This window comes from Coprinopsis cinerea (assembly GCF_000182895.1).
Source record: "Coprinopsis cinerea okayama7#130 chromosome 1 map unlocalized cont3.1, whole genome shotgun sequence".
NCBI lineage: Eukaryota > Fungi > Basidiomycota > Agaricomycetes > Agaricales > Psathyrellaceae > Coprinopsis > Coprinopsis cinerea.
The window spans coordinates 1,046,349-1,071,137 of record NW_003307544.1 but is presented as its reverse complement, the minus strand read 5'-3'; the positions used below and the strand labels follow the sequence as shown (position 1 = coordinate 1,071,137).

The window sequence follows — 24,789 nt, the reverse complement described above, 5'->3', positions numbered from 1 at the left end:
TCTCGGTATTGAAGATAGTGCTTTGTGTACAAATCGGCCAAGTTGGCGGACGTTGCATAGGCACATACAATGTTCGTGCATGTTATGAGATCAGCAAAGTTGTCTAGAAGTTCTTGGTGACTTGGTTCGAGCCAGAGCTCGGGGATAACCATTGGTAGGAAGACGGTAGCAAGGACCAGCCAATGGTTTGCTTTGAGGTTCCCATGAGAGGGTTCCCCAAGGTTGACTGGTGGTCGCTCGAGCCATGATGGGACTGAGGCATTTGCAAGGCAAGCCTGTATTTGGGATATCTCTTCTGGACCAAAGATGCAAGGGCTAGATGCATTACCCTCGGGCTGGGGATCATGAGCTGTAGCGGATTCCTCAGATTCGCTAACATCCGTGTCCGACTCGGTTTCGGTTCCTGCTTCCACGACATCATCAAGGACAATGTCGAAGTCCATACAGAGAAGTGAGACTTCCGAACGAAGTGGCCTTGGTGCAGCACGAGGGGTTTGTAGAGGGTCGTCAACAGCCATTGCTGAGTCTTTTCGAGCCTTTTTACGGGCCTGTTGCGAGGTAGAAATGCCACTTTTCTCCTTCGATGATGGAATGCCAAGGCCCCACTTGACACGGACATGATGCTGCAAGACTCCTTCAATCCAGTTGTGCATAACGCCAAGAACGGTGTGGTGTATAGGATGTCGATAGGAAAGTCGATGCATGGAAGACCATCGGACCCCGTATTCTCCGAAAATAGCTGTACGAGCAGTCTTGGTTTTTGCGTCACGCCATCGAGCTGCGGCATCATATGTTTCCTCTGCTGTCCTATATTCCCATTGGTGCATCGCGAGTGAGTCGATGTCGTCAAGAGGGAGTTTGCACCATGAGCAAAAATGTTTGTCTGACGCATGGCCAGCAAACCCAAACGCCTTCCGGATAGCGAGAATATCTCCAATGCCAGGCAAAACAGCAGCACGCCGAATGACCCCTTGCGGAAAACGAGAGGTCCGGACTGAAATGCCTGTGTAAGCTTCTTCAAGTTGGTCGATAATGGGGTCGGAAAGCGCGGTAATTGTCGTGACAGTCGGTTCTTTGGGTGGAGGGGTGATGCCGGCAAAGAAGGTATTCTCAGGACGGTGTTGGAGCTCGTATGGGAGGTTCAAGCAAAAGAGCATAATTGCACCACAGGAAATCTTTTTCCCGGCAATCTTGTTCCCAAGCGGATTGAACCAGTCGATGTAGTAGCTGAACGTGAGGTTCCCAGGCGTTCTAGCATATGGACCGAGACTGTCCCATGCAGGGCTATCCCACACCGACTTCATCCACGCGTGGTTTGGTTGGTGATGATAAGACTGGTCGATTAAATCTTCGATCCCTGGCCGGGAGAGGAAATACTCCAGCCACGAATGGAAGCTTTGTGTGGTGTATAATCGCTTGGGAACTGTTGTTGGGCCTGCCCTAGTGACGACGGTGGTCCATAATGAAGCCCCGCATTCCCAGCTCCGTGGTGTTTCACGGTATGGGCAGGTTTTGGGAATGTTTTCCGCTGGATACTGAGTGAAACATTTGGGGCAACAGACTGAACGGTCGAGTTTGGGCTCAATTGAGAGTTCACTGATTGCAGTGCGGACGTCGACAGGAAGTGAGAGAGGGATAGCCACAGAGTCAAAGTTTTGGCCAGCAAGAAGACAGCCAAGGCGGAATGCGAGAATGATCATAGCAACCACAGCTTTAAGCGCCTTCCCAGTCGATTCACGACTAACCCCAGTAACAACATGGAGCCATCCTGCGAAGAGGTAGAATACAAGGGAGACTGTGCGCTTGAGCTCGCCAACAGCTAATTAAAATAATATTAATTCTGGCATGCCCTCAACGAAGAATTTGGCACTTACTAGCTGTCCTTTCACCAGTCATTGGATAGAATTGGCGGATGGACTCGATAGATGATTTAACTTCATCCTCACTACTAGCTGGTGTTATCGAAGGCGTGGCTGTTGGTTGCTCCGGCGCTTGTTGGTGTACCGATAAATGCTGAGCAGACGAGTATGGTCCTGATGCCGTCACATTGTCGTTTTTATCGCTACCTTTGGTTTCCTATCATGTTGAACTTAAGCTCCTATCCTGACTATCCCCGAACATGTACTAGACTGTTAACTTACCTTCTCGTCTTTCTTGTAATGGTCCCGTCTAGTCTGGGGTGCAACAAGCTTTCCAATGACAAGGTTTCCAAATTGATCGCGATAAGAGCTCTTCTCACATTTGGAGCAGCAGCAATGAACACGGACAGGAGGATTAGAGCCTGGGGCCATAGGATTCGAGGTGGGAGGGGTAAATGCGATGATACAGTTGAACGAAGTAGATATCAATTTATACAAGTTACGGCGAAATAATTACAAGGCGCGCGCTGCACAAGTTTCCATGACAGACATTTACAAGGGGCATGGACAATAACTTCGAGTGAACAAAGCAGGGAAAGTTGTAATACAACACTCCAGTCAACGATCTACTCAGTTTCCATGGTATCGTCACCACCTCCGTTACCTTCCTCGTCCTCCTCATCGCCTTCATACTCTTCGTCATCTTCCGCATATAGAACAAGATCCTCTGGGTTAACCCAGTTGTACCAGCCCAAAACCTGCTCACCAAACTTCTCAACAAAGGCATAGTCGTCTAGTTGCTCGTCCTCGCAGTTGGTGAAGGTTTTGGCGAGTAATTCGCCAGGGAGGAGGACCATATCAGGATCGGCAACCTTGGCACGCAGCTGAGGCGGGAGTTGATTGTAGAAGGAGGGGTCGTAGTAGTCGAGAGGCATAGCCTCGGGAAGGCGGGGGAAGGAAGTTTCCTGTTGTACCTCTGGCACGATCCGGACACGCTCCTTCGTGCGGCCCCCAGGAGCATATCTGGCAATGAGTTCACGTTGGCGGTCTAGCATGCGGATGAATTGTTCAGCAGCAGCCGAGCGTTCTGGTCGTTTCTTGATATGAAACACGGGGCGATTGTTGATAAAGGATTTGTTGGGGTCGCGTTCGTCGTCGGATGTCGCTTTGGGAGTACAGAGACGTTTGTATCGAGATGGAAATCCGTTTTCATCGATGAACTTGCAACGGAGATACGAAAGCTTGCAGGCGATCAGATGCCAGGTTATAGCAGGTACGAGAATTACTTACCCTAGACCTGTTTCGCATCGCGTTGCTGTTCTCCTCCATGGCTTGTACGGATCCGGGATTCCGAGCTTCTGCAACATACTTCTTATAGCCCAGGTAGAACACGACATAGTTGTAGATCTTTGTGAGAAGATCGATGTCGTTGAGGCGTTGGTGGTTGATCCCAAAAGGTGCGTAGGCGTGCGAGAGTGCAAGCTGACGCCAGGAGTCGATGGCCGCATTTCGACAGGCAGAATTGTACAAGGAGTAGGGGGCCTGGCGGAGATCGGGACAGAAGTTGTCCAGATTGTAGCGCGACAAGGTTTGCTTGACAAAGAGCATCTGGCAGTCATCAATGCGGCGGAGATGACGAAAAACACTTCGCCTGCTTGTAGGGTCATCCCAGGCACGGATAGAGACGGTGGTGGGCTCGATAAGGGGTTGTCCAGTACTCTGAGCGGCGAGTTGCTCAGGAGTCTGGAAGATGGCATTGAAACGGTTGAGAAGCTGAGGATCGGGGTCGGAGGGGATGAAGCCAGTGTCAAGGGTATTCCAAAGCATCCGGATGTGAAAGGTTAACGAGTCCTATGATATAGTGTTAGGATATATAACACCAATGATTCAAAATGAACATACCTTGATCCCCACCACATCCGGTTGGATATCATCGGCGTTCAACTGGTACTCCTCCCTTTTCTTTGATTTGGGAGTGGTGCCTTCGCTTCTCATCGCAGTTACAGCAGGCTGCTGATCCCGCGATGACGTAGGAGCGGGTGGAGATGCCTGCGCTGTAGCCAACGCATTCGGTGAGGCCCTTTACAATGATAGTCAGCAAAAGCGACACTAGAAATAGCTCTAATTCAAATACCTTCGATCTACAGGAGCTTCACCACCAGTGGGTACTTGGAGCGAAGAAAAATGAGCCTGGAACTGCTGTTCCAAGCTAGACGTCATGGTAGCAATGTGCTGCTGAACGAGCATGTTCAAGAACTGTTGCATTTGCGCATTGAAAGGGGTACTGGTGTTTGATGGCGACATATGGAGGGAAGAGGTCGATAGCAGGCACGTCCTGGATGATGGGGCAGAGGAGAATTTTGTTCCACCTTATAAGTGGTATCTGGTACCTCTGGAATCTGGGAAGCCCTCTCGGACTTCAAAGGGACAAAGAGATTTGAAAGAGATGCCATTTGATAACTCTCGTACTGAAAGAAAAGAATAGATGTGTATGCCATTGATCATACCTTTCTTCTACGTCGTCTACGTCTGAAAGAGTCAGGCATTTTGAAGGGCACTGAAAGGGTACAGACACCGATATCTGTAAAAAGAGCAGGCAAGAACAAGAACGCCGACTTCCGAAAATCCGTGGGAACCTATGACGCAAGTTGCCTTTCCAACAATCAACGAACCAGTTGTGTCTTGGTTGTGTCTTCCAGCAAAAACCGAACTGGGTGGAAGAAATACACCAAAGACCGTTGCTATACTATCTAACAGGCCACAGGACAGAACAGCAGACAGACCACCGGACAGCACGAGTCCGATCGCGACCAGACAGCAGCTTGCCAGCCGTGTCCCTTGCTCTCGATGGCGTTCGGTGCGTCTGTACATAGGTTCCACGATTGATTAAGACGTAGATAGATTCTATCTGTACTAGTAACTTAGAAATGGGCTCCCATCCCATGTGTAGGAGCAATAATCAACCACCCAGGGCTCCATTGGCCAGAATTTCGGGTTGAACTGGGAAGAGACATAGGATAGATGAGCAATTCACAGGATGAGAGCATAAGAAGCACTTAGATAACGCTTAAATGAGCCTTGTTTGACTCCGAGAGAGCGGTAGATGGTCTGGAGGTGGACAGAACATGAATTTTCGCACCTCTGACTTAAGATTAATAGGGGCTAGTTTACTACATTGACCAAATCAGCCGTTTTTCGCTTCGGTGGGTATCAGGGTGGTGGAATGACAGCGGGAACCACGCCAAGGGTTCCCATTATACCGTATAATATTACTGTGTACCGGTACCCCGCCCAAAAAGTGAGGGTACCCGGGGGTACCCCGGCTAGTGGTGAGTATGCCTTATATCCTATATAATGTATGGGCGCCTAAGCAGTATCCATCTGGATGTGATGTGACAGTTTCCGACTAACCTCTCCTCTTCGTAGTATGTACTTCACCACTCTCTTTCTCATTGAGCTGTCGATTAATTCTTTCACAATCATGGTATATAAGTCCATTACTTGCGAGCCTTGCACTTAAGCGGTAAGGGTCGATCGAGAAAACTGCTGTATATCACATGGTGCATGGTGGTAGACATATGTGCAAGGCAAATTCAATCTAACCGGCTAATAAACGAGTTTGCCTCTCTGAGTAAGAGCTCATAGTGTTCCCTTTCAGTCGAGTCCAAGAACGTTGCTGTCGTAATCGCAGCTTTCCACCAAGTCGATATGGCGAGAGCCATGGGCATATTCATGTCAAGCGCACACCGAATGATTTCTCTGCGGACCATATGCTCGACTGGGTGGAACTTGCATTTACCGGTGTCCCACAACCTGGCTGCCTCACATGGAGCCTTAAGCAAGTCAATCTTGTCCGGGGAGCGAATGAGATGCAGCATCGAGAACATACGCCTGGGCACAGTCAACCTGTATGATTACCCGTCTAGGATTCAGTTCATTACTCGTGCGGGGAATCACGGAATTTAACACACCTTTGACTTCGACTCCCTTGGTGCGGCTCCTTGAGTCGCAGCAGGTCAGTCCACATTGTATTGATCACCCTGGGTGCACATTCCAACAATCCATTGGCCCTGGGCTGCACTGCACGGACGAGGTGGTAGAAATCGATAGGAAGAGTGGTATAAACAAGGGATACCAAGGATATCGGCATTTCGTGTGCGAGGGAGGTGCGAGGATGCATCGACAGACCGTTTATTGACAGGAATCCATGTATCTCCCGGTCGTCAGATTGTAGCCTGAGCTCAGGAACATAATCTGGTTGACGGTACTTGAATTCCAATTGTTGAGGCGCATCGTGGTTAGCGCCCACTGAATGGAGAGCATCGAATACGCGGTACAGGAAAAGGCGATCCTGTGAACCCAGCCCGCACTCCGTGACGTCCAGTTGACGATGATAGGTTGTACGCCAATGAATAAAGCACTCGCGCAGGAGTGAAGGTTCAGCTGAGAAGTGGTGGTAACTTTCCACCATCTTCTCCTCCACATCGGATGCATGGTAGTAAGTCGACCAATGACGGAATCCCAGAATATCTGGTCCTGGATCATAAGCAAGGAAGAGACGAGCAAAGCGTAGAACCATGTGGCTGAAATCTGGCTTTACCCATACTCCGTAGTATATGTAGCACCAACCTTCGGATGGACGGAATTCTTTGGCGTAAGCATAGATGTCTAAACCACGTCGCAGTGCAATGGTCAAGAGGAGTTAGAGTAGACCACTGAAGATTGGAGTTGGTTCACTAACCTTTGCGTTCTGATAATGTGCTGGGCGATGGGACGGGGTTCTCCGACAGGTAGACCAAGCATCGATAGCGTGCAAGGAATGGCCAATAATTGTCCAGAAAGAACTCGGTCTTAGCTCGGACTGGTGTCCTAAGGAACTCGACCAGAGAGCGGTGGAATATCATGTCCCCAGACCATGCGTCTTTCACATCATCGTTTGGTACTCGGACCAGGGCATGAAGGCCACGGAGGGCGCGGGCCATGTCTCCTGGCTCACTTCCCATGATTGTGTCATAGGCGCGGAATAAGAGGTGGCTGGTGGTTTGGGGACGAGGGTTGAAAACTATCCATGCGAGCGCTTTCATCATTTCGTCGCGATTAGGTGTGGCTCCCAAAATCTGCCGATACAAATCATCCAGCTGTTGCATGGGGTGATGACTATCACGGTGGCTAGTTCTTCTGATAATGGCTTTCAGTTGGACGACCGGGTTGCTGTAAGGGTCGTCGAGGCAGCGGATGATGACATCGACGTAGGCGAATTGCCCGCTTGCGATGCCGATGATGTCCTGAACGATATCTTCAGGCGGCCATGGTTCGGTGAGCTTGGAGAAGCATAGGCGATGCCGCTTGCTATGTCGTATACGCTCGAGATGATCGCGGAAGTAGCGTTCAACGTCTGCACCCTTCTCGGAGTCTTCGAACAGGTCCAGTCGCTGTGTGGTATCGGAGAGAGATGGCGACTCCTCGAGAGCTTCTTGAATCCAAGCCTCAGGACGAGACGCGAGGAAGAAATTTAGTGGAAGGTCGGCATCAAGCATGGTTTCGATGAGATGGAGGATCAAGAGTTGCTCCTTCTCCTTATCCTGTGCGTCCGGCCGCGTCCCCTCGCATTCGTCCAGACCGTCGATGGCAACCACTTTATCGTCTTCAAGAGGCGGGATCTTCCTGAACGGCTCGATGATTAATTTTTGCAACTGGATGGGTAGTGCCTTGCGGAGAATGGCCGGATTGGCTCGCAAAGCCGCCCCGACGTGGGGCTTGAGTGTGGGGATGGAAATAGCGAGTTGGAGAGCTAGCGAAGCAACAAAGCGCTCGGCTCTATTCCTGTTGGCGTCCGTCCGCGAGAAGAAGAACGAGGCGCCAAGAATGTTCTTTGCCTCAAATTCTTCAGCAATAGTCTGCGCGATGGTCGTTTTGCCCATGCCCACTGGCGCATGGAGCCAGAAGAAGCGTTTCTCCCTGTCGACCCTAGGCAAAGTCCCCCAATGCTCTATGATTCCCAGCGCCCGCTTTCTGGTCTCCGCATGGCACCGTGGCGGAGGGAATCGCTCCATAGAGTCGTGCATGGCTCCTGGAGCACTACATTGCTCGAGAAACACAAGAGCTGCCAGAATTCATCGATAAGCCATCTATATTTGCCTTCGCTGTTTTCCAACTCACGATCCAATCCATTGGTTGAGAAGTCGTTGAAGTTGCCGCCATTGATGACTATGTCCTGGGCATGGTCAAAGAGAGGCATGCTCACACCGGTGAAGGTCGGGGACAGAACACTTGAACGGTCGCAGACTGAAAGCTGTCGCTGTAAACCGTAAACGCCCACATCGGTAGCATTCGTTACTAGCGGTCACGAGGACGGGGTAATCGCCAGGAACCAAGAGAACTGCGCTGTAAAAACCAATAATAAATCGCTAACTTGCCAAAATAATGTCCACGAGTATGTCCCCATCTGTAACTTGAATGCCGAAGTAGGGCCACCGCGATTCGCATATAGCGCACGTAGCCCTGTGCTTACTCGAAGAGAGGCATACTGAACTTCCTCACTACAGGAGTAAAGAGGTACAGTATGACAGGGAGAAGCTATTACTTGGAATGCCCACGCCAATGGCGGTGACATTTGCAAATAGTCACGAGGATTTGACCATGGGCGCTAATCAACGACGTTTCTGACTCGCCAAGCTGATCAGAGAACAAGTGGAAAGAGGTACCATAGAAAGTCCGCTCTAACAATGCAATTGAACTCGCTAGCTTCTACAGACGACCCGACATTGGATCCAGCAACCACAGCGTGGGCATCTGACAGTTCAAAGCTGGTTTCCAGGCCAAACAGATTGGAGGTAGCACCGTGGACGCGACTCGCAACCTATCGACCTCAGTCATTTCTCCCACTAAGAAAGCGATGTAATATGATCAAAATAACCTACAATGCTAAGTACGATTCAGTATAAGAAAACCCCGACAAAGGCGCGAAGACAACGTGCAAAAAAAGCTAGAACACTTGAAACGATCCTCCACTTCCCCCGGGCCTTGCCCTGTGCGTTGGGACTGATGAGAATCAGAGAGTCATGAGCTGAAGCTCATGTCGATAATGACACGGGCGGAGGAGCCGTAGACGTCGAATCCGTCGAGGAAGTAACCTCGGTCGAAACAGGCGCAGTCGTAGTCGCAGTGGTGGCTTCGGCTTTGACATCAAGTCCCGCAGGTGGGTCAGTTGGCGTAGGGAACTCGGGGAAAATCCATTGCTCAACAGCCTTGGTAGCTTCCACCGAGTCTTTCGGCAGCCTATGACCACAACCCAAAAACATCAAAACCACGCTGCAAGAACGAAAGGACTGAAACAACTTACACAAACTTGGGCACCCACCGCCCATCCCGCAGCTCAAAGTACTTGGGAATATGCTCTTCACCCCTCTCCTCTCGTATCCTCCGATCCTCTCTCTGCGCAGTCTCGACAAAGCTCTTCGCATCTGTCGCACGCTCCATATCCTTCGCGATAATCGCCTGCGTCAAATCAGACCATAACCGTCTACTCTCGTTGGGTGCTTGCTCAGATTCGGGTGGGACCCATTTGGGGCAGATGTTTTGGCCATCTTTGACAGCGTCGAACAAGATGCGCCTTTTGCCCGTCTGTTGGTGAATCAGGGAGGAGAGAGGGGGCGTGAGGGAGGTAATAGGCGGATGAAGAGGCTCAGACGAACCTTTGCATCCCTGAAATCCATAACATGACTCCACCTTCCCCCAATCTCACCAATCTCCGTCATGCCCTTGCGCACTTTACCCGCAATGGCGTTGTACGTCCCAGAGAAGAAACCCTACATCACACATCAATCGTCAGAACTACACATTTCCTAGCCAGAAAACAAACGCACCTTGGTCTTGAACTCCAAATCGCAAAACAAATTATGCTTCTCATTCTTCGCTATACACGTATCGCCCAACTCGAGGACCATCTTCCCAAACAGAATACCCCTCGCATACATATTCGGCATCGTTATCACGTACTCTGCGGATATGAGCGCGTCAGTTGACCTCCTCGGCGGGATAGGATCACAGTGGTGCAAGGGTACATACCTCCGTCATCAGGCTTACCCAACAACGTAATCCTATTCTCCCCCTCCATCGTCGTCGACACGCTGTTGCCCAAAAACTTGGACTTGGGTCGCAGTTCACCGATGATCTTGACGTGGTTAGCGGGCGAGACGTAGAAGAACGCGGATATTGGTGGATGATGAGAGACTATTTTTAGATCACCGTAAGTCAGAGAAGTGGGGCAGTGGAGAGTGTGCAGACGCACCCTGTTCGGCAATATAGAACCCATGCGTCCCATCTGGATAGTCATACCGACAACGGAAGAACTCGCCCAATACTGGATTGTATCTACAAGCCAGATCAGCGAGATGCACACCAAGGGAAAGGAGAATGAGGTAAAAAGGATAACAACAGATAAAAAGACGTACGGTTTCTTCACGCCCTTTGGCTTGATATGCCAGCCAGCGAGATAATACTGCAAAACGCGAATAAATCGTTCTTCTGGGTCCTCTTCTGCTTCGGCGCTAAATTCGAATTGCTTAGTACGCCCTTTGAGTCGCTCAGACAGAACGACGCACCCGAAAATGAGGTCAGGGTGAGACATAAAGTCGGTTATCCTCTCCAACATGCTACGGGGTTCGAGAACGAAGGTGGGGAACGTTACGCGAGATAGGTCCATGCCCACTCTACACGGTGCTCGTCAGGGAAGGTTCCAGATAACGTCGAGCAAAGGACAGTACCTCAGTTGGGAGATGAGTGAAGTGATAATGGATCCTTCATTCTCGTCCCTGCAGACATCGTTGTCGTCAGTACACGGGTCAAAGGCAAACATGGTCACAGATGAAAGTAGGAGGTAAAGGGAAGACAAAGGCACAGCAGCAACGGCAGTACCACCACGCAGCAACAGCCCAGGTGTGCACAAACAGCCAGCAGGCCAATCAAGCGGAGCCAACCGTGTGCAGTGAACGCAACCCAAAGCAAAAAGTCATAACACGCACAAGATAGAGGTATCGTCGGGTTCGGTGTCGCTGGGTGCCTTGTCGTCGCCTGGTCCGCCGTATCCGTTGGAGAAGGAGCCGGATCGTGGAGATGCTGAGGTCGACGACGCCCCCGATCCGTCTGTGGATGCTCGTGGCCCTTTGACCCTGTTCAGCACGTTCGTGCCCGCTGAGCTCAATAGGCCCATCATCTTGGTGGTGGTGTGGAGGACGGTGGTGGACGTCGTGGTGCGGTGGCGAAAGTGTGGTTCTGATTGAGTGTGATAGTCGGACTCGGGCCTGATGATCGCTAAAACAACGATGCCGTCGTATACTGATATGTTTCCCCGACCACCTTTTTCCCTTTTTTCGGGGATCTTATCCTCTCAGCGTTGAGTAATCGCCCCAAACTCCGGCTGGAGCTTACTTGGAATCTGTCGCTTGTTTCCTTTGTCGTGATCGCGCTCGACGGTGGTCAACGACGGGCGTTTCAGAGCAAACGGGGACGATATGGGTCCAATCCAAGAGGCTAAGGCCAACGGACAAGGCCTTTGTGCAATGTTTGAGAATGTTGATGTCATAACTGGTGACGCCCGTGCTCCAAATCCAGCTTTCTCCATTATACTCGCCGCGTCGTCGTCCTCAGTCGCGACGACAACGAAGCAATCGCGACAACGTTCTTACTGACTCCGGGATGCACTAGGGACACTCCTATATTGCTCGGGGTTCTGGTGCTCTGGGCTCTCGTCATCCAGAGACAGGGGCTGGCCGTTTTAGCCGCCCAATTCCAAAGACGACGAACGACTGCTGTAAAACAATCGGTTTCTACTCCTGACGACTATCTGACTGGTCGAACTGCTGTTCGCGTTGCTTCAATCTCGTGCCGTGGACTACACGATGCACTGCCCACTGTGCCACTCGCCCAAACCTGCCCCGTCTGACCGCTCGAGGAAATCTCACGTTGCACTGCACACCTCTCGAATCGTCGAGCCAGCATCGACTCTGACTGACTCAGTCTCGGGAGGGAGACACCTCGCCTCCTGGAATATCGACTCTGACTGGAACCTAGGACTGGCTGACAACCCACCCAGTCTGCCACCCAACAGCCTAAAGGCTTTGTCTATTTCGATCGAAAGCACAATGACGCAGCCCAGTCATGGAACAAATACCGGGAGGCTATATAAACCTTCCTGCCTCGTTCCTTTGCCCTCAGAGCCTCTCTTCCCTCTTCTCCAACCATCTCTCAGCCAAATAGTCAAACGACTACTACTGGCGGGATGAGCTCGCTCTCTTCAACGTCGACCATTTTCTATCCACGCCTTTGGCGGGATCTTCTACTTTATCGACACCAACTTGCTCTCTCTTGGACATCGTCGACTCTGGACTAGACCTTATCCAGTATGTTCATGGCCACTCATCTCTCCTCGATCGATCTTGACATCTCCCTTCGCAGTTAACCCACAAATCTGAGCTCCAGTCCACAACAATGGGTCAAATAACCACAACGCTAGGCGGGGGCTGACACAAAGTACGCCCGACACCTTCTTCCCCTCCTCTCAAAGTTAACCCTTCCCCAGGACACACACCCCGCTTCCACCCCAAAAAACCATCTCAACAGGCTGACACCACCCCAAAAGCCGACCCACGAACACACTCACACCACACCCGCACATTCATCCTCATACCGTGTAAACGGCCGGACTCCACGCGAGTCCCCTAAACACACAGCCCGTACTCGGGCGGGGGTCACCCAGAGGTGGCTCTGGTATGCAGGACCGCGCGAGGCAGTTTAATTTTCGAGTTCACCTAGTAGTCCGAGCCCTTGCTCCTCCTGTCCAGCTCTCCCACCGGAGTCCTGGCGAGAGGAGTATTGGGAATGGTGAGGAGAAACCGAGGATGTCTTCATCTTCAACGATAAGACTAGTAGGCTATCCTTTAACCGCTCGACACGCTTGCCCCTTTGAAGCCGACCGCGAGCCCGTAAAGCCCGGCGGCCAGGAGGGGGTAAGAGCCGGATGTCGCTCTCTTAGCACTACTCTTTTGCAGTAGTCGAGTGATAAAACGGGGGTGGTGTGACGTACTTCCTTGGTCGCTGGTGGTGCCTTCGCCTATGGATCCTGGGCGATACAGTATGCTTTCTTGCTGCATCCTTCTTGTGACTTGGACTGATTGTTCCAGATGCGAAATTGGGCAGAACTCTTTCATCGTACTGTGATATTCCGCTTCTTGCTCTGCTTGTTGCTAACTGTATTGGCGGTAGAAACCAACCACTGACAACCCAAGCAATATCCTATTCGCCCCGGATCCGCGTTAACGTCCTGCTTTGTTTCATGGTGCGCCTTTCGTTCTCGCTCTGGGTACGCTTTACTCACCTTTCATTAGATTTCTTTTCTCTCTCTCTCTCTCTCTCTGTAATCATAGTATAGTAAGTACGATACCGGACCGAGCATCACCTTCGGTCCCTCACGAACCTTTGCGCCAACTTCATGTACACCCCAGAAGTAACAATGACCAGCATGTACGGCAATGAAAGTCACCCGCATCTTCCTTCATCAGTCTGTTCATAAGTGAAGATATACAACAGCCAGCGCCCAGCAATTAGAAAGTAATCTTGGTGGGTCCTTTAGGCGCAGGAATATCATCCCGATAGAACGCCCCATAAACACTATGCTCCTTCTTTTTAATGGTCATCGGGAACTTGGCTTTGAGCTGCTCATTATCAAACCCTCCATCGCTCAACACCCGAGCAAACTCTCCCGCAAGCGACCGTTCATGGTTTTCACCCGTAAAGAACGTGATAGATTTGCCCGTCTTGCCACCACGACCTAATCCAACAGCGCGTTAGCAAACCGAATCGACAATAGAGAACGAGCACTCACCAGTCCTCCCAATCCGATGAATATAATCCTCAATAGTCAACGGGAACGTATAATTAATCACAGCTCCCACATTCGGAATATCCAACCCTCTCGCCGCCACATCCGTCGCCACCAGCAACTGCGTCTTGCCCGTCTTGAAGTTATCCAGTGCTTCCATGCGAGCACTTTGCGACATATCGCCGTGCAGGGCTCCGACGGTGTAGCCTTGTCTCTTGAGCATCTCTTCGACGCGCGAGGCTTCTTTTTTGTAGAGTGCGAAAACGAGGATGCGGGAGATTTCGAGTGGGGAATTGGCAGATGCGGAGGACTTTTTGTTTTTGGGGAGGAGGGCGCGGAGGTGGTTGTTGAGGCGTTGACTATCAGATAAAGATGTTAGTCAATGCAAAATAACTGTAAATTAAAGTGGAGACGTACTCTTTCGACCTCACATCGTCAAAGACTTCCACAACCTGTTCAACGCGGCTGTTGGCCGTCAGGTCGTCACTTCCGACGGTAACCCGTACAGGATCCCTCTGGAAAGTGCTCGCGAGTCTTCTTACAGCCTCTGGCCACGTCGCGCTGACTGTAAAACGGAACGCAAAAAGTCAACAAACCACCCACAGCAATTAGAAACATAAAACATAGCACGCACACATCATAGTCTGCCTCTCCTCCTTCTTCTTCGTAGCAGCAATAATCCTCCTAATATCATTCTCAAAGCCCTTATCCAACATCCTATCCGCCTCATCCAACACAAGATAATCAACCCCACTCAAATCTAACACCCCATCCTGCATCAAATCCAAAATCCGTCCAGGCGTACCAACCACAATCCTCGTCACCAACCCATCACCCCCCTCTCCTCCTTTACCCTTCTTAGATTTCGAGGAAGAAATAGACTTTTTAAGCATCTTGATTTGGCTGTCTTTTGACACACCGCCAAAGATGGCTACGGAGGCGATACCAAAGGAAGCTGCGAGAGCGGAGAGGTTGTCGTGTGTCTGGATGGCGAGTTCGCGGGTGGGAGCGACGATGAGGGTTGAGATACCCGAACCTGAGGGAGAGGAGATGAGGCGGTTAAGAGCGGGAATTCCGAACGCCAGTGTCTTTCCGCTACAGACAGTTAAACGAATCGTAATGAGTTTCAATGTCACATTATGGAGAAAACTCAAAGCTTACCTCCCGGTTTCCGCAATCCCAACCACATCCTTGCCTTCAAGCGCCGGAGGCCATGTACAAGCCTGGATAGGCGAAGGTTCCTTGAAACCCTTGAATGCCTCCTCCCTCAGCCTCTGTGGAAGGTTCGAAAGCTGGTCAAACGATACAACGGGGAGGACTTTATCAGCGGGCGAAGATCCCTCAGGGAGGGTGATCGTAATCGAGTGTTTGGCGAGGAATTCCTCAGCAGCTTTGGGTGTCGTTGGTGCAGAGAGGGCGAATTTCGTTGGTGAAGAAGAGGATGAAGGTTCGGCGGCAGGGGTGGAGGAAGAAGAGGCCTCAGCAGAGGCAGAGGACGTTTCGCCCTCTTTCCGTCGCTTCTTCTTTTCTTTCTTGCTCTCTTTTGACACGGGTTCGTCGGCCTCTGCTTCGCGTTTCCGCTTTTTCTTTTCTTTTCTGTCTTCCTTGGAGGACGATTCTGGTAATTTAACGTAGAAACGTTTGGTCAAAGGTGAGGAAAGGACAACATAAGATTGGACTGACCGGTCGAATCGACGAGCATAGGTTCGCCCTCCGTCTCTGAAGACTTTTCCTTCTCCTTCTTCTTTTTATCCTTCTTCTCCTTTTTCTTCTCCTTCTTATCCTCCTTCGACTCCCCGTTCATAGGTGTATCAACAGCCATAGCATCCCCATCCCCGCTCTCATCCTTCACCTCGCTCTTCTCCTTCTTCTCCTTCTTCTTCTTATCCTTTTTCTCCTTCTTCTTGGACTCTACGCCTATAACCCAAACACATAATAAATAAACTTTCAAAAATCGACACCAGAATAGCCAATACCACATACCATTCGCCTGAGGTTCAACATTCTCATTCGCAGCAGCCGCCTCCTTCGCTTGCTGCTTTGCAAGCTTCTTCAACCTCTTCCTCTCCTCCTTCGAGATAGTCTCGCCATTGATCGTAGGCGCTACAACTGTCATTTTCGTCTCTTCACGTCTTGTTCTAATTCTAGTCGATGCAGTGGTCCGATATGCGATATTCGAGTCGTTGATCTAACCGAACGGAGTGTCGTGAGTCGAGTCGTGTTCTCTCGTTACCGTGGGTAGCAGCAAACACCCTGGTCTCTTATAGTCCAAGCTTCAGGTATCCAAGTGGGCAACCAAATACCCTTTTGATGGAGCCGTCGGGCGTTAATGAGGGAGAGGAACGACGAGGAGAACGAGACCTCGAGGCTCTCTGTCCAGTTTCTGAAAAAAGTGTGGTTTGATCGCGCATCGTGATTGGCCATCACACACGGAACTATTTCTGGGTGATGCCATCAATTAACCCCTATCCTCAGGCACTTGCTGCTCATCGACGATGTCATCGTGAAAGGGTTGTAAAGTAGATCTGGTTGAGGTTTGGAGTCGTGACAAGAAGGGAGTTGGGGGAAGGTAAAATAGGGGAACGCAATGTTCTTGTTCCCGGAAGGGTAGAGTTTAGGATTGTACCACCACACCGATGATCGTGAGTCCACCACTTTAGCCTCATTTGAGAATCTTTGCATTCGAACATGGTGTCCAGTCCATCTCAGCTTTGTATGGAATGGGCCTACTCAGATTCCTCAACACCAAAGCTCCGACCACCTTATCTCAACGATATCTTTATAGCGAGCTTCGCTTCCATTCACCCAGGCATCTGCTCGATCTACATACATGCACTCGAGTCCCTAGATCCTCGACTCACATTGTCAGCTGTCACAGCCCATCTTCTTATACCCTTAGCCGCAGGTTGTGTCTTTCCATGCGCAGCTAGGCACTACTCGGCCCTTCATACCGTCTTTCTAAGACCTGCGGCGAGCAAAGACCGTTATCCAGTCTCAATCGGACACCCAAGCCTACCCTCGTACAGCCTTACAAACCAACTAACCACTTGCCAGTGCGCAGCTCTCCGTGCACTCGAAGAGACCCTACCCGTCTTCGCCTTCCAAGAACCACACCTTCGGACTTTCCAAACCGCGATAACAAACTCAGCAAGGGGTAATCATCTCGGTCACGAAATGCACTTCCTTCCCGATACCACTGACAGAATAGAAATGATTGAAAACAGGCGTCAGGTTCCCAAGCTACACCTTGCAAAAGGGGAGAAAGAAGAGAACTCATCTCTACAGTAGTCGTGTGCTGGGATATGTAGCACCTGCTCTCCTGATCTGTATCGGCAGTGGGTGGAGTAAGGACCTACCCTACGTCGAGTGTGTGCCGGAATGTACGGAAAGCGTTATGCGTCCAGAAAGTGTCTCGCCATTCATTTCAATGCGAAACCGGGTATAGTACACCGCACAGGGTGTATGTACCTACCTCGTCGATTAGACATCCATATCCGTGATGTCACCGCCTCGCTAATCCCCATAGGCCGTCCGCAGAGAAGCAAGCGGCAGAATTCAACAGCCTTCCAACCCAATTCCAACCGTGTTTGTCCAGAGAGTATCCACGGACCATGAATTGCATCGAGGCATTTCGGTCACCACTGCGTAAGAATCCGTGTCACAGGCAGTCCCTCCATTCTGACTAGCTGCGGAACGAGCTTGCGGTGGCTCTATCCGCCTCGGCTGAGCCCATACCAAGGGTATTTAAGCCCTACCTCGCGCGAGAGAGGCGAGGCAGCTGAGCTAAAAGTGGAGAGAGTGATGCCGTCCGTCATCTCTTGGATTGCATCGCCGTTCCCATGTGTCGAATAGAAGTGATCTGCATTGCCAAAGCGACCCCTGGGCAACCACAACACTGGTGTTTCTCCGCACATTCGAATAACAAGAGAGTAGGTTGGAATTCTTCCTATGTTTGAAGACGATAAAGTGAGACCACGAAAAAATTGAGAACGTTGTACAGTAAAAGGAAAGACAAAAAGGGATGACAAGGGGAGGTGCTGCGGAACTGGGTGATGATGTTTCTGACAGTCATAGTGCTTATGTCAGTGGTTGTGTGGGAGGGCGGCCAAGAGAACTGCCTTGCCCAACGTTGACCGTTGACCTCTTTTTTCTTTCCCTGCCACCGTCGATTTTGCTCTCGAAATCGCCAGGATAGGCGTTCAAGACCCTTTTAGCGACCCACCAGCTCGATATACCAACACAGCGGCATCGAAGGAGACTGCGCCGGCGACAGACACCGAAAAGCACAGCCCAGCGCCAAGGACAAACGGTCTCCTCATTCGCTGAGCAGAGTTTTATGAGCTTGGTCTAATACCCCTTCCTTCGTTTGGCCACATACCCTCTTTCATCCTCAACAAGGCGGTTGGCCAATATTTTCTGCATGAATAGACCCACTAAAATACTAGCGCTGGTCGTGGTATTCCTATCATCATGGTCATGCCTCGGTAATTCCCCACCTTTTTCTCGTCAAACAATAATCTGACACAGACTATAGCTCATAGTACACATGCTCCGTTGCTAAAACGAGCTCTTAATCCTCGAACAGTCGCTCTCGAAATCATCCCCCGCAACCGACTACCAGATCACTCAGCAAACCCCCTTGCCAGACGCAGCTCATCGTCACCAAACTCGCTCCGTTTCGACGACACGTTCCGACTAACGATCTCTGCCTTTGACGACGTTTTCCATCTCCATTTACGACCTAATGACCACCTGATCCACCCAGCAGCACGCATCAAGTACTACAAACTCGATTCCAACGGTAACCCCACCCTTGATCGCACAGAACCTCTGCTCCGAGAAAATGTCAAGGCTTTCTGGGGAGAAGTCATCTCGCCTCAACACACAGATACTCGGATGAAGGAGGATGCCGCCGGTGTCGTGCACCCGCCCAACCACCCCGCAGAGCTCGGGTGGGCACGAGTGATGGTCCACAACCCCGGAGACCCCGAAAAAGGAATCTCACCCATCTACGAGGGTGCTTTCTCAGCCAACGGCGTTATCTACCACATATCCACAAAGGACAACTACATGAGGAAGAAACACCCACTCGACCCTGATGCCTTGCCTGCCGGGAGTGTCATCGACGAAAATTTGGTCATTTGGAGGGACAGTGATGCTATGACGCCTGAAGAGGAGCACTTTGTCAAGACGGGAGAACAACCGATGGAACCTATGGCTGTACCTCAGTCTTGTGGTCATGATAATCTCGACTTCAATACTGACCCTGCTCTTAACCCTGTCCTCCGCCGCCCGACTCCGGCTTGGTTGAACGTCCTGCTCCGCCCACGCACAGATGATCATGTGTACCACCGGTATCGCCGCCAAGACGGCGATGCTCCTGGCACTGGGAACGGGGGTATGGGTACCAAGTACGTTACACACGCCTTGCTACATTGGATTTCATATAACATTATCCCACTAGCTTTGCTGAGAGTATCGGCCAGTCTGTTGGCTGCCCGACGACCCAAAAGATCGTGAGTTATTGTGCATTCTAGAAGGGACAGACGAGTTAAAAACGAGGATTAGATTTACATGGGAGTCGCGGCCGATTGTGAATACGTCACGAAACAAGGTGGTGAAGAGAATGCCAAAACTCAGATTCTCAATACTTGGAACACGGCAAGCGCCCTCTACAAGGTTAGTACTACGCAACCCACGCATTCTCCGAGGGCGAAGATTGACCTCGATTCGCGTTAATAGTCCACGTTCAATGTGAGCTTGGGTATTACGGAGTTGGTGGTTCAACCCAGAGAGTAAGGTTTTACCCTTGACTATTCACCTATCCTTATCAGGTACTGACCCCAATTCTTTAGGTGCCCTGCGCAAGTAGATCCTGCAATACCGTGGAATGTTCCTTGCGGTAGCGCAACGCTTAGCCGTCGGCTCTCTGACTTCTCTCAATGGCGTGGCACTCGAAGCGAAGATGGCAATGGCCTTTGGCATCTCATGAGTGGCTGCCCAACGGGGGCCGAGGTTGGAATCGCCTGGCTAGCTACTATGTAAGTTGATCCGTTAGCCTTCCCATGATATGCAGTCGTTCAACGCCATCCGTTCGCAGTTGCCGCTCATCTGCTGCAAGGACTAACACTGGCGTCGTATCTGGTACCGCCGTCTCGACATCTGGAAGGACAGAGTGGCAGGTTGTTGCCCACGAAATCGGACACAACTTTGGTGGAATCGTAAGTCAATCATCTAACTCTTGCTCGTGGACTCGTGTTGATTAACGTTGAATCGTATCTTTAGCATGACGTACGTGAATTTCAAATCCCGCGAGGTCGAAGGAGAGGGATGCTAATCGATTCATTGCCATTAGTGCGCCGAAGGTTGTTCAGTCTCGGACGTCAAGTGCTGTCCTTTAAGCACCACGACGTGTGATGCACAAGCTCGGTTCATTATGAGTCCTGTAGCTCAACCTGGAGAGAAGGTCTTCTCCCAATGCAGTCTAGGCAACATCTGTAAGTGCGATAACCTCAACCTTTTGCTATCTATCTCCCTTCTTCGGGATGGAAAGATTAAACGTCCACCAACAACGCCAACTAACCTAAACTTCTCCCCTTGCAATTAGGCTCGCTCATGCGAGGAGTGACCAATGCTAGGACGGATACAAGCTGCCTCATTGATCCCGATCCTGATCGTCCAACCATCTCGCTCCAAATGTGTGGCAACGGTATTGTCGAGAACGGCGAAGATTGCGATCCCGGGCAAGGAATTGATTCTCCGTGCTGCGATCCCACCACCTGCAAGTTCAGGCCCGGCGCCGTATGTGACCCGCAGAGCAGTCCTTGCTGTACCGACCAATGTACCTTTGCGCCGTCCTCGAGGGTCTGCCGGCCTGCCAAAGACCCGAAATGTGACATCGAGGAGAGGTGTACTGGAAACTCGGCCTCTTGTCCCACTGACGAAACTCTCCCGAACGGTAAGTGAAATGAACCATCAGGCGGAAGATTACTCTGCGCTTGTCAATGTAGAATTCACTAACATCAACCTGTTCATCTAGGTGAATCTTGTGGTGACAATGACTTGAAGTGTGCAAGCGGCATTTGCACGTCCATAGCTGGTTCGTGTTTTTATACTCAATGATTCCGATTCCATTTCCGAGGACACTCATCCTATTTTCGTAGAACAATGCAAGATGGTCGGCGCATCTCTGGGATTGTCACAACCTTGTCCAGACCGCAGTGACCAATCATGTCAAATCTCGTGCCAGGATCCCAGGCGAACAAACGCGTGCATTCGATTAACTTCACTTCTCGTCGATGGATCGCCTTGCGGTATGTTTCTTTTTCATTTCTGATGCATCTCTTTTGTCGAAATGGAGCTCTGAATCTGATCACTTTTCATAGGTTATGGCGGAACATGCCTGAGTGGGAAGTGCCAGTCGGCTGGATTCATTGAGACCGCCAAGGTGAGGCTCGAGTTTAGCTTTGGAGTGTCGATCGGTGAACTAACATTCTTTTGCAGGCGTGGTATACTCAGAATCTTCAAATCGCCATTCCTGTGACCGTCGTGGCTGGCTTGATCTTCCTGCTGATCGTATGGGGCATCTTCTCTGGTGCGTCCAATTCAATCCTCCCATTCCATTCCTCAGGTTGCTAAACATAATCTTCCCAAATTGCAGCCATCAGAAGATGTTGCAGTGGACCTCGTTCCCGTCCCACAGCGATCGTCGTCCCTGCAACAACCGGGGTCACACACCAACGGTTAGGAAGCCAGGAACCATTTTACCGCAGCACTCCACCTGAGCGTCGGTGAGTATCACTCCTTTATTACGACTGGCAACGATGATCCTCGGAAGGACAATGCCGTTAACTATATTTTTATTTCTTTCCCTTGCCTTGCTCTCCTATCTCCTCCGTTGGTTCCCGTGGTTCCGTCCTGACATTCCCTCCCCGCCTCTGGGATTCCCCTCCACCAAAGCAGCTCGCAGTACACCCGCGTACCCCCGCCGGCAGCGCACGACCGCACAGCATCCCAGGTCTATAACCAAGGTTACAACCAAGGCTACAACCAAGGTGGCTACAATATGAACTACGCAGCCAATAATCGTGCGAATTGGGTAGATGATCGTGATTACAATGGACCTAGCGGTGGTTGGAGATGAAAGCTTTGCTTTTAAAGGTTTTAAAGATTTGATTTTTTTCGTGTATTTGTGCTGTGTATTTTTTCTCTTTCTATTTACTCATTTTTCCTCCTTCACCGTACGTACATAAACTCCTCGACCGAGACCCGCTTTTGTTCGATCTAGGATATAGGATAGGATGTGTTTTTGACTCCCCCATCCGCTCGTTACATTCGATCTTTTAGTACTCACCTTCCCTGATCATCATCATCACCTCCTTCCCTTCCCCTTTCCCTTCATCCCCCCACATCGCTGTTCACTGCTGTCCCCTTTTCGCTAGCATTGCATTCCTTACAGTATGCGGACTACATGCTTGGTTTATCTTTGTTCTCGCCTGATCTGACTACTGACTCCTTTTTTTTTCCTCTCCTACTACTTACTACCTACTGTATCACCTTTTCGATGGATAGGGACTTGTATCTAATTTATCATGATCAGCTAAAGCGGGTTTGGGTTTTTAGGTTTTTAACAACGGTGGTTTGTTGGTTCTGTCCACTCTTCAGGAAAGAGAATTCGCAGATCCTCCGCACCTTGATCATCGCCAGCGGTGCACGGTAGAGAGGAAGGCCAGATGAGGCTGGGACACCCTCCCACAGTCATAGTCACCACAGCAGATCCCAGGCGACACGACAAGGAACAGGGTCACCGTGACCCAGAGGAACCTCGCTCTATTTATAAGTCGGGAACGAAACTCGAGTGAATCTCCCTACCCAATATTCGAAATCTCGATCTCGCACCAATCAAAACCCAGAACACAGGGTCGCGTCACACTCAAGTCACACTTCCTTCCTTCTCCCTCCCTGTCCAAGAAAACCCCATGACCCACTAAAACCACCAGACCCTTTGCCGCAGCTTCCAATACCTATGTGGCGTTTTTCTCCAAAGAAAGAACTAATTATAGTCGGAAGTTCGATGGCCTACTAGGGGAACTGAGATCTGTCATACTAGTATCATGACACTTACTTAGTGCTACTTGGGCGTTTCGGAGATTCGAGTTCGTGATATGGAAAAGGTGTCAGCAGAGCTAAACATAGGAAAAGGTATGCATGGACTTGCGATTGCGATTAGGTTGCTGTGACTGGATGACTGGAGTGGGATGATGGGTACTAGATAAAGATAACCAGAGTACTATGACTTTGGGACTAGTGAGTACTACTCCTGGATTAGATCGGAGCTTGTGTCATGTCACAGCACGAAGAAGTACTTCCTCGTCGTACCAAGGTTGGTCAGGGTAGCCCCCGGGGGAAGAGTACCTGAGAACGCCAGAGTTAGAACTTGCATCAGAGTTGCGTCAACATCGGTCGCGACTAGAGGCTGACCGTTGGTACCGGTCATCAGCAAGTCCCGCACATAGAACAGACATACTGTACCTGTCTATCTGTCATTTGTATGAAACAAGATCTAGGACTAACACTCGTCGAATCGTCAGACGATGCTCAAACCGCATACCGTATCAATATCAATAAAGAGTGAAGGCATCACCGCTCAAATGTGCAAGAGAGTCATAACCACCACCTCCACACAAGAAGGGGAATCATGATATAGATAGGCGAGAAGCCGCATCCCAAGACAACTCTTTCTCCACGCCTTCGCTCCATGTTTCCATCTTCCCAATTGATCTCCCCAGAGGAACCCAAGTGTGACCAGCTCGCGAAGGCGATTCGGCAAGGGAGAAGAAGAACTTCAACTTCAGAACATGGAGTCTTGTTTCATAGCGAAGATCCAATGAATGGAAATAATACAAATACGCCAACTGCATTGTCGCCGTATGTAGTACTTAGCCAAAGTTCCGGGGGTTCTAATTTCTTGATGTGTTTGGGATCCGAACGTGTACACTGCGCTCCTAATTTTGGGAGTCGTGCTCGTTCTAAATCTGATATCGATTCCACCCAGGGGAGGTAGATCGTGAGTTCTTAACGAGGGGTTCCAGGGAGGAGCATAGTCGAATTAAGGGGTAGCACTTACGAACGAACAACATAAGTACCACACAGCCCGAGACGAGCAACTCTCCAGACATATGCGCACCCTCTCGGAATACAGACAAATCCTGTCAACATTGTCAAATCTAACCTGTCCACACACCAAATACCCACCGATATCGATGGCGACTAATAACGCCCCCACGGTCCACCTCGTCGGGGATAAGTAATCATCAGAACGTTTAAAAGCGCCTATAGATGGCAGGTTACGCACGCCGAACCGTGCGTTACCCTCCAAGAAGGGGATTCTCAAAGGGAGTGACTGGGGATCGACGAACGAGGTAATTCCGATAATGACGCCTCGAACGGCTCGACCCTCCAAACATAACCTGAGAACGGGATACTGAATCCGTAAGTGTGTTCCAAAGAGGAACGAATCATGAGGGCATTGGCGCCTGAGTGGTCCGTCATTATCCATCGGCCGGGCACGCACGCAATCAGACTCGAGAAGCATCTTTAGCCCCAATCATGAAATCGCAGATTGAACCACCACACTAAGTACTATTTTGACGGCAACGAGTCAAAACTAAGAAGAGCCAACGCATCTAGATAAGCGACAATAAATAAAAAGAAGAAAAGAAGGATCAAAACCTGCTGTTGGGTGGTTCTTCTGGGAAGAGGTCGACTTGTTTGAGCGAGCTTCTGGACGCGGAAGAAGTTCTTGTCGTGTTGGTGCAGTCGTGTCTGTCTTCGGCCCTGACACCCACGGATGTTGTAATAACTTTGAATATAAACCAAGGTTCTTTCTAAAGTGTCATGGCCAAGGCTAAATGAACACGCTCACTTTAGTTCTCAATCTGTCCCCGTCCTTCTGATTCTCCGAGCCAATGCAAATTGGAAGCTTGGATAGAAGAACACCACCCGTCTGGGCACTTGGGAACTGCACATCCAGATACTCATAAGATGCACGTC

The 24,789-nt window shown here is 50.4% G+C and overlaps 5 protein-coding genes across 5 annotated transcripts; 1 reads left to right on the top strand and 4 right to left on the bottom strand.

The window, feature by feature from the left end:
• Nucleotides 1–2,485: 2,485 nt before the first annotated feature.
• CC1G_08646 (hypothetical protein) lies at nucleotides 2,486–4,163 on the bottom strand (the record flags this gene model as incomplete). Its single annotated transcript, XM_001828448.1, has 4 exons — nucleotides 2,486–3,100; nucleotides 3,150–3,710; nucleotides 3,762–3,939; nucleotides 3,994–4,163. The coding sequence occupies 4 exons, from the start codon at nucleotides 4,161–4,163 to the stop codon at nucleotides 2,486–2,488; spliced, it is 1,524 nt and encodes a 507-aa protein (XP_001828500.1).
• A 1,289-nt stretch (nucleotides 4,164–5,452) lies between these two features.
• CC1G_08645 (NWD2) lies at nucleotides 5,453–8,097 on the bottom strand (the record flags this gene model as incomplete). The annotated part of the gene is made up of 4 exons (XM_001828447.2): nucleotides 5,453–5,765; nucleotides 5,831–6,527; nucleotides 6,601–7,962; nucleotides 8,019–8,097. The coding sequence occupies 4 exons, from the start codon at nucleotides 8,095–8,097 to the stop codon at nucleotides 5,453–5,455; spliced, it is 2,451 nt and encodes an 816-aa protein (XP_001828499.2).
• Nucleotides 8,098–8,753: 656 nt separating this feature from the next.
• Nucleotides 8,754–11,159, bottom strand: CC1G_08644 (oxysterol-binding protein family). Its single transcript, XM_001828446.2, has 10 exons — nucleotides 10,883–11,159; nucleotides 10,625–10,672; nucleotides 10,463–10,570; nucleotides 10,313–10,408; nucleotides 10,150–10,232; nucleotides 9,927–10,091; nucleotides 9,725–9,858; nucleotides 9,554–9,667; nucleotides 9,202–9,482; nucleotides 8,754–9,137 (listed from the first exon to the last, which is right to left on the bottom strand). The coding sequence occupies exons 1-10, from the start codon at nucleotides 11,071–11,073 to the stop codon at nucleotides 8,933–8,935; spliced, it is 1,425 nt and encodes a 474-aa protein (XP_001828498.2). The 5' UTR covers nucleotides 11,074–11,159; the 3' UTR covers nucleotides 8,754–8,932.
• A 2,286-nt stretch (nucleotides 11,160–13,445) lies between these two features.
• CC1G_08643 (ATP-dependent RNA helicase DBP3) lies at nucleotides 13,446–15,853 on the bottom strand (the record flags this gene model as incomplete). Its single annotated transcript, XM_001828445.2, has 7 exons — nucleotides 13,446–13,686; nucleotides 13,741–14,096; nucleotides 14,155–14,302; nucleotides 14,372–14,832; nucleotides 14,899–15,355; nucleotides 15,421–15,654; nucleotides 15,721–15,853. 7 exons carry the CDS (start codon nucleotides 15,851–15,853, stop codon nucleotides 13,460–13,462), a joined length of 2,016 nt encoding a protein of 671 aa, XP_001828497.1. The 3' UTR covers nucleotides 13,446–13,459.
• A 2,354-nt stretch (nucleotides 15,854–18,207) lies between these two features.
• On the top strand, nucleotides 18,208–21,880 carry CC1G_08642 (zinc metalloprotease; the record flags this gene model as incomplete). The annotated part of the gene is made up of 16 exons (XM_001828444.2): nucleotides 18,208–18,221; nucleotides 18,279–19,148; nucleotides 19,202–19,253; nucleotides 19,306–19,416; nucleotides 19,480–19,532; nucleotides 19,593–19,778; nucleotides 19,838–19,958; nucleotides 20,023–20,028; nucleotides 20,093–20,234; nucleotides 20,345–20,695; nucleotides 20,777–20,836; nucleotides 20,901–21,050; nucleotides 21,123–21,184; nucleotides 21,241–21,331; nucleotides 21,398–21,527; nucleotides 21,700–21,880. 16 exons carry the CDS (start codon nucleotides 18,208–18,210, stop codon nucleotides 21,878–21,880), a joined length of 2,580 nt encoding a protein of 859 aa, XP_001828496.2.
• Between the last annotated feature and the right edge of the window lie 2,909 nt (nucleotides 21,881–24,789).